We start from the raw sequence: 9,145 nt of genomic DNA, 5'->3' as shown, positions 1-9,145 counted from the left end.
CAGTAGGCCTTAGCTATTCTTCCTCGATTTTGCTGGGCTCAGCAGCGGGGCTCAGCTTAGTTCAAGAACTCCTGGGCTGGAGCTTTCTTCTCACTACACAGAATGTAGCTATCTCCTATTGCTTAATTCCAAAAATCTTTGGAAAACTCTTCCTTATTTGCCCCGACAGGAGCTAATTCAGATATTGCAGCCTCCCCCCCACCCTTCAGTCTCCCATGGATGGATGGGTGAGACACAGCTATAGTTTTTGAACATAATTTATATTTTCTTATGAGGCACTTGACAACTAGGCCAAAAGATAAACTCAGGCATACTATTATTTTGAAGTCTAAAAACTTGTTGAACAAGCTTTCTTTGTCTGGGACACCTCTGTAAGAGGAATGGTTGGGTGACAAAACACTCAGCAGAGAATCGCCAATTCTATAATTTTTTGCAAAAAGGGTTTCTTTCTTCAATTTACCACCCTTCCTCCCCAACCTCTAGAGATTTAAAGAAGTTAACAAATACTTATACTCAACAGTCCTAAACTCAATGAAAACTGTTAGAATGAAGGAGTAGAAAATTATTAATTTGAAAGTGTAGTAAATAATATCCAGAACCCTTAGTCTAGCAAAATGAATCATACTTTCTCTGGATAAGACTTTAAAATATGAATCTACAGACTGACTTTCAAAATGTATATTTTGTTATCAAAAGAGCATAATGTAATTAGATTGGAAACATTTAATTTGAAGTGAAGGGTGGTTTTTTTTTTAATTAAGTCTTGTGGTTATACATAGTACTAATCAAACCAAAGTACTAAAGTTTAAATTGTAAGAAAATATCAGTCATTAAGGTAAGAAAGATTCTTTTATTGAAAATTTATATATGATTCAATATTGTAATAAATAAACAGGTAACCATTTCACAAAAAAAAATGATAGAGCTATACTAGAGAAGAAAAACATTAACTGGGGAAATTGCACACAGTGGCAAGGCAGACTTTCTATAGATACAGAATAAATATGAACAGCATTTTTGAGCCAATGTTGAGACTCAATGAAAAGAACCAAGCTTATGTAATAAATAATTATTCAGAAAACATGGTGCATCATTAGATGAAAAAAACTCTCTGTAAACGTTTGCATCATTTAGCCCATCTTTATAACACATCAAATCACAGGATTCTCTTCTCAAGCTATGTTAAAAAGATCTTCCTCTGACCAAATCAGAGGGGATGAATTCTATTATGTTTATAATAAGGTGGAAAACAACTGCAGGGGGAAAACATGGCTAAATATAGCATAGCTTAATAATTTCATTGCATATGATCTAACTATAAAATTTAGGTAGCATATTAAGTATTACATATGGCATGACTAGATGAAATCATATTTTTCCTAATCCCATTTTACCCCTCCCCCCTCAATGCTAACAACAACAACAACAACAAACAGATTTGTTTTCAATTTTTCTTCCCAACAAAAGATTAAAGAGACAGATTCTTCTTCCTTGAACAGCTTCTTAAACATCTCCAATACCAATCATCACCTACAAGGTTTCTGTGCAAATCTATTTCACATAATTTCAAAAGAATGACAAGCTCACAAGTAAATCCTGATACAAGGCTATTTGGAAGTATTGGGATTTTCTCCAAGGAAGGAGGGGAAAGGGGGAGTGGGATGAAGTAGAGTTGGACCAAACAAAATGCTAAAGTTTTAAATCAAGAATGAGTCTCCATCTTCTAGTCTGGGTCCCACTGACAGGACAGTCGGGAAGGAAAGGGTTCTCAGAGTCTCCCAGTCCCAGTTACTGAAGAACACATTTTTCTTCTTTCTTGGCCATCTTGCCTTTGTTTTGCTCCAAGGTTCTTTCCAAATGTTCATCCTCTTCCTCCGCCCTGGAATTCAAACAAATAGGAAATAAAATTGTTGTTCTTTGGGGTGCCGGAGTATTGAGATTGAGAAATGCCTCTCCCACACCCTTCCTTCCCTCCTCCATTCCGTATTCTCTCAACACAGCAAAGGCTGGCTTCAGAAGCATAATGGGAGGGATGGGCAGATCCCAAATATAGGGCCTGGGGCCTTCTGAAAACTCTGTTTTGGTTATACTCTAGAGACTTAAAGGCTGAACTTTCTTACAAACTTTCTGGGTCATTTTAAAAGCGGATGGCAAAGAAGGGCTCCCTCCCTCCCCTCAGGCCCAACTCACTGCTTCTCTTGAGCATCCAGATCCCTGACCAGGGCATCACGTTTGTTCACCAGGATGACGAGCTCATCCAGTAAGAGTTGTTCTCGCCTTTTCTGGGCTTCAGTCTTTTGCCAATCTGAGGAAAGGGGAAAAGAAGCTGGTAAAATTCGACGCCTCCAGCAGCCCAAGCCAGCTTCCCACTACCCCTCTACCTGCTCCAGCAGCAGCCCCTCTACCCGCTAAGGCTCTCCCACCCTTTCCTCCCTTTCTCCCTCTCTCATGTCTGCCTTCTAGAGCTCTGCTTCAAAAAGATGAGTGGTTCTGGGAGATCTTCTGACATTCTAGTAAGAATGGGAAACCCAGGAGCTAGAAAGAGCTGATTAGGATTTCCCCCCTCCCCCCACTCCGCAATGGATTTTCTAAATATTGTCGATACTTGGACTCGGCTGGGGCCGGGCTCCAGACTGCTTGGGATAGAGGGCGTGGCCAGGAAGACAAGCCTGAGGCTGCACCTGAAGCGAGATGAAGTTTGGGGGGAGTTGGAGCTTTCTACAACACCTCCCGAGAGGAGGCAGCCCTTACGGACCAACACGGAGGTGAGGGACTTTGAAAGCTGGGCAGGGTAGGAGAACCACAAGAAAATCTTTCAGAAGCTGAGAGATCTGCCTCAGAATTTTGCCCTCCCTCCCCAATCAAACCCCATCCTAAATAGCCTATTCTTCACTAATTTCCTCCTCACTCTATTTTAGCAGTTGGATGTAGCTCACACTGGGCACCATATGCTTCACAATAACTTTAAAAGTAGTGTATGAGATAATTAACATTTTCTTTGAAGTAAAAAAATAAATTTGCCCTGCAGTTTTATGTCCTTAAACGCATAGTAGCCGGCATTCTTTTTAAGAGTTTTGTTCAGCGACTTTAATTTAAAGCATTTTTTTTTTTTTTGGCAGAGGGAAAACTACATATTTGCTCCTGAAATCCTTTGCAAAAGATTGGGAAATCCGGTGGGCAGCTCCCCCTCCCAACTCTCACCCCCAGCAGACTTGCCTGTGCCAGTTTTAAGAGAAACACCTATGATATTTCCCAACTTCTCGTCTTTAGTCTTTCTTTAAGAAGAAGAGCAGTTTCATTTCATAAAACAGGACCATATTTAACATTTAAAGCCCTTGTGAAACCAAAGCCAACTGCTCTCTGGACAGACTGTAAGGGCTTGTAGCTGTCAATCAACCACCAGTCTACCCCGCCTCCCTCATTAGGAAGGTAAACAATGAAAAGAAGAAGTAGATGATGAAGGAGATAGCAGAACAAATGAGGACCAAGAGGGAAACAGGACACCAGCTTTTTAAAAAAAAAAAAAAAAAATCTATAACCACTGACTCAGGCAGTGTCCCCTCTACCAAAGTACTTTCCAAAAACAGAGGAAAGAGTATATGCAATCCTTTTGGGCTTTTCTCTCCTCTTTCTCCATTGCCCTGGGCAATCACGTTAAAACTCACATGGCTGGTGCTTATTCAGATAAACCTAACAATGCACACCAATGGTTACCATGTGAATCTTCACAAACCACACAAGAATGTGCTGGTTCAAATCCCCCTGACCCCCCTCCAAAGCAAAATTTATTCAAGACAGCAAACTGCTCAGCAGCCTTATGAAAGCAAGTGGTGCTAGAGGGAATTCTGTCTTGTATTTACAAATTAAAAATTAGATGCATCATCATGCAATAAAGGTTAGAATAGCAGCAAAAGCCAGAAATGTTTAATTACTTTTATCACTATTCCTTTTATTCTCTAAGCTCAGATATACATAAATAAAAATAAAATGTATATTACAAATACAATACACATTGTACAAACACAAAATAACCTTATCATAATGTTCCTACAACCAAGAGTGTTTTTTTTAAAGAAAAATAAACATTACTGCTGAAAGTTTTTTTTTTAAGTTATATTAGGCTAACTTGCTGAAATTTATCTTTTTAATTAAAAAAAGAAAAATAGTAAAATTGCAGAATGTAATGTTATTTACAACCTTGCTCTTTTGATTCAAATGGACAGATACTAGAAAGAATATTTACTGCAATTGTAAATCAAACTCCAATTATACAGGAGCTGAATTCTGAATAACTGGTTTTTGAAACATGAATATAATTTTTAAAAAGTTTTTTTTTTGTAATTAATCAACATGTACTAGAAACTAAAACTAGGCAAATAACAAAGATCACCAGTTTTGACTAATGTTTATCTTTTCCATTTTATACTTGTGGGTGATGACAACTACTGTAAACTTTCATTTACAATTTGCTCATCCTGGTTCAAACCTTTCTGTGGGAATTATACCAGGTGCACCTGTTGAAAAATAAGTATTTTCTTTTACAGACTTCAAACCATATCAACTTAAACTTTCAGCTAATTTCTAAAAGGGTAATTATATATTCATTATAATTTGTATTTGTAAAGTCTTGCTAAGAAATGTATCAATTAGTGACAAGGAAATGAAATATAATATCTATAATTAATTATTTCTTTGATTCAATAAGCATCAAGTACCTACAATATATAAAACATTTTGCTAAGCAATGGGGCATACAAAAATTAATTTCACTGATTTGTCATCCACTGTTAGTTTTAATGTTCCAGCTAATAATAAGGAATATAGGGATTCTTTTTAGAAACAAAATTCTATAACTTTAAAGACATAGTTTAGAAAAGAAAAAAAATCTTTTAATTAAAAAAATCTCCAAACACCTATTATTTAATAATCTCTATAGTATTCAATTTCTCATTATTCAGAAACCTTTAAAAAATTACTAGACATTGTAATTTATCTGAAATTCTGAATAAAAAGTAAAGCTGTTTACTTTTAATATGAACTTAAAATCCAAACTGTTTCAATATAATTAATGGGGTTTTCCATTGTGAAATACATATCTGCATATCATGTATGATCTTCAAACATACTTGATTTGTGTAAGAAATAAATGTTCAAACTATGCAGATAGCAAAAATGTGACATTAAGCATTCTCACACATGGTAAGAACTCATATCTTTATTTAAATGTTAGTCTTGGTTTTTTTTTTTTAATTGTGATGAATTTTATTTCTGGAACCAAAATTATTTTACTTAAGTCAATAAGAAAAAAAGCCCCTTTGAAACAGCTTCATGTATAAGTTCTCCAAATATTTTGAAAAGTACATGCATGTAAATTTAAAATTTTACCTATTATACATTTAAAGAAAGGATTACTTTCTAATAATACCATTCATAGCTACTTACATTGACTCTGATTTTCAGGAACTATAATACAGAGTGTGATTAATTTAAAGATTCCAGTGCATGATTTTTCAAAAAAAGCTATATATCATCTCTCAATAAAATAGGATTAAATATTGATGCTGCATTTGAGTCAAAACAGTGAAAAAGAGAAATTCTGTTTTATCAGCCTGCATAAAGTTGTTAAATATATTTACACTAAAATACAAAAAGTGGGTTTCTTTTCTTGAATTTTAGAAATCTACATATTTTCAACAATTCACCTATAAGTTCTATATTGTTTGTACTTTTTTGTTGAAGCAAACACTTACCTTTAAAAAAAGGCAAGGATATTTCCCATGAATACTTTAATATAAAAGGCCTAAAGTTGTAGTAAACCTTCAACCTTGCCACTATAAATAAGCCTCACACTTTGATGAAAATTAACACTAGTTTTGTAAAGAGCACATTGAGGGATTGCAGTCAAGTCTTATCTTTAGTTCCAGTCAACTAGCAATCCTGAAAGAGTTTGCATCATCATCAGAGCAGGCCATTTGATAGGATTCTACTGCTGAACCTAATCAATCTATGGAATACTGTGGCTGTGCTGTGTAACAAAGCTAAAATAGATTTACAAATGGGGTTTTAGGGGATAAGCTCCTCCACAGGATTACATATTGATTTTAAATATAAAAAGCTTATCATATAAACCATAACTACAAAAATAGTGAACCTGTGCATAAATCCTTTTAGAAGAGCACCCACTTCAAACTATACGCCAAGAATAAATCAAGCTGTACAAAACCCTAAAGAAGATCCATCTCTTGTGCAGGAAATGGACGCTCTACTTTCTAAAAGCCCACCCTAACGTGTGCAGAAATGAATTTATCTTTTCCAAAAGGGCATAAATACTATGGAAAAATATAGGTAACGTATCTAAAGCACCTTCATTAGCTTAAGGTGTATCCAGATATGAAAATGACACCTCAGAATGAAATAAACAAAGTGCTTATGACTTTTTTAGTAGAATGATTATAATTCACACTTTATTTTTGCTTCCAATGCAATAAATTTATATTTCTTTTAATCAAGCATGGTTTATTATGTTCCTTATATACACCTTTTAGGATAGGCAGTTTCAATAGCAAATTTACTTGTAAAGATTACAGTTTATTGCTAAGCCTTGTCATCACTGCTAAATGGGAGGGAGAGGAATGAAAGCTAGGAACATACTTACAAACAAAAACAAAAACAGTGTTGCCTATTCATTCGTTTTCCCTGTGAAGTACTTTAACACTCCAAAAGGCTATTCAGCTGTATATGCATCCATTTTAACAGTTGGCTTCTTGGACAGTATCTTCACATCACTGAACATTACAATGGTCAACAGCTCTACATGACAGTACTGCCTACACACCGCTCACATTAACAGGGCAGAACAATATTCAATAAACTGCTTTTATTTGTAATCAGCAGCTTGATACTTTTTCTTTTCTTCTCAATAACTAAAGATGAAAACACAGATAAGTTTTTTTTTCTTTTTTAAAAAAAGCACTCACATATCTGGGACAGTAACATTACATTAGAAACAAAAAAACAAACCAACCCTAGCAACTGATATCATGTAAAAAGTTTTAAAAAGGAAAGAAAGCTCTTTAATTGTTTTATTATTCTAATGGAGGGGGGGAGTTTTACATTTTTATTCCAGTTGTATAAAAGTATCAGGTAATTTATGCTGCAAATCTGGTAAGTCTGTTTGAGATTGTTGTTTGTACTCAGTACAATGCTAAGATAACTTTTTCATATCCTATAGGAATAGTAGAATGCTTAGAACATATGGTTCCTATTGATCTTATATAGTCAGCTGCTATATGAAACCATGTACAATTATACTTAGAGGAAGATGCATGCAAAAGCTATTAGAATCCATGCAAAAAAAGACTATAGTTTTCCCCCTCAAAAAAAAAAAAAAAAAAAAACCCCAAACAAATGCGTTGACTATTTACTGTACTGAATTTTCACTTGGCTATTTAACTTTCTAATCTCTTCTAAAGGTTATGTGAAGTCCATTGGCAATTATGTGACTTACCACAAAAATTCTTAATAAAAAAGAACAAATAAAATTTATCATCTTTGTGTTCTCTTATTTCTGTAATAAACTTGAAAAAAAATCATTTGAAATGAGCAATTTTTTAGTTTCTTTTTACACTTTTGTTATCATTCATATCATGTGAAACATTTTAATTGCTATCTTAAGGATCTTATCCTTATAAAATCATAAGGAATTTATCACAAAATCATTATGTAATTAAGTAAATAAAATTTGATTTCTTAAATAAGGGCTTAATTTCTTATTACATTTATCAAACGAGCTAATTGGTGTGAAAGTACTTTGAAAAGAATAAAAGTATTATGCAAATGTAGGTATACCCTAGGCATTTTTATTTGTCTTTATTCAATGAAAATCTGGCAGTCAATGTTCTGATATTCAAAAAGTACACTTCTCATGGCTTTTTTTTTTTTTTTAACTCAGGTTTCTAGTGAAGTCTCTAAACTAATTAGAATTGATTTATTATGAATCAGGTGTCTTATCAGGTGAAGAAAGAAATTACCATAGACAGTCAAAGGGTTAAAAGGTCAATACAGAATAAGAAAATCAATTTGCATTGATTAGACAAAAGATCCATTTTACAGAGTCCAAAGGATTAACTTTTAAAGCAGACATCTTTGAACTGTAAGACAACATTTCCAACTGAGAGAGGAATAAGTACAGCATTATAAAACGCTTATTTTAAAAAAATGACCAAAAATGGTAAACAATAGGTTAAATGGTAGCTGAAGTTTACTTATAATATGAATCATCCATATGATTATAATGTAATTCATTTAAAAGTTATGAAAAGTGTTTGATTGTTTTACTTAACTCCTATGTCACTCTCTTTGAATGTTCATTTAGGTATAATATTTAGACTTACAGAATTATAGAGTTATAGAAGAGTAAAAGGCTAGTTTATTTCAGTCTTCTTGACACTAATAAAATATGTTGAAATTTTGACTTATCTAAAAATGAAATATTAACTTGACTTACCCTTTTAGCACCTGGGTAAATAAGATGCCAATGAATAAAATATCAATTTTACTTTAGATTTTCTATTTCACACAATTTAAAATTTGTTGGATTTAAGATGATTTTGAACTTAATTACAACACAATAGGTACCATAAATGAATACTCTATCTGTATTAGGGTACTTAGGTGGTATCTTTAAGTCATTTATATGGTAACTGCTGTATATTCATAATGAATAACCTTATAGATGCTTGAATTTTGTTTTAGAACTGACTCCTCTGATAGTTCAGCCTTTGTATTAAGGGGTTGTTTTTTTTTTTCTCAGTAAAATGTTTCTTACCTTCAATTGCAAGCATGGCCCGCAACTCCCGGTTCAGCAGCTCATAGCGTCTTTCTAGGTCGTGTTCTTTTTCCCTAGGCAAGTTTAGAAAGTTCATCAATATGCTAATGACTAAATCATTAAACACTTAAAAGGACCTTTAAGTTACATTGATTTTAGGACTCATAACTGACTTTTCTCTTTAACTTTAAGCTACTCTAAACAAATGATACAGAAACCTAAAACAGTTGGTGCTGTTCTTTGTCATTCTTCCACAACAAGACGTGCAATTCAATTTGTAGATAAATAAACTGATTCCTAAAGACTTTATGTACATAG

At 33.8% G+C, this 9,145-nt stretch overlaps 1 protein-coding gene across 14 annotated transcripts in view; it reads right to left on the bottom strand.

Annotated features, from left to right (window-relative positions):
• Positions 1–830: 830 nt before the first annotated feature.
• The window catches only part of EHBP1 (EH domain binding protein 1), a 394,259-nt gene continuing 385,944 nt past the window's right edge, over positions 831–9,145 (bottom strand). For all 14 annotated transcript variants that reach the window (XM_051975359.1, XM_051975362.1, XM_051975368.1 and 11 more), the window contains 3 exons: positions 8,828–8,901; positions 2,191–2,305; positions 831–1,879 (listed from right to left, as the gene is read on the bottom strand). In XM_051975359.1, coding sequence (XP_051831319.1) covers positions 1,789–1,879; positions 2,191–2,305; positions 8,828–8,901 — 280 coding nt within the window. In that variant the 3' untranslated portion in view covers positions 831–1,788. The remainder of the gene's footprint in view (positions 1,880–2,190; positions 2,306–8,827; positions 8,902–9,145) is intronic.

The sequence above is a fragment of the Antechinus flavipes genome, chromosome 2 (genome assembly GCF_016432865.1).
Source record: "Antechinus flavipes isolate AdamAnt ecotype Samford, QLD, Australia chromosome 2, AdamAnt_v2, whole genome shotgun sequence".
Lineage (NCBI taxonomy): Eukaryota > Metazoa > Chordata > Mammalia > Dasyuromorphia > Dasyuridae > Antechinus > Antechinus flavipes.
Note: the sequence above shows the minus strand (reverse complement) of the source record. Positions and strands in the feature narration are given on the sequence as shown.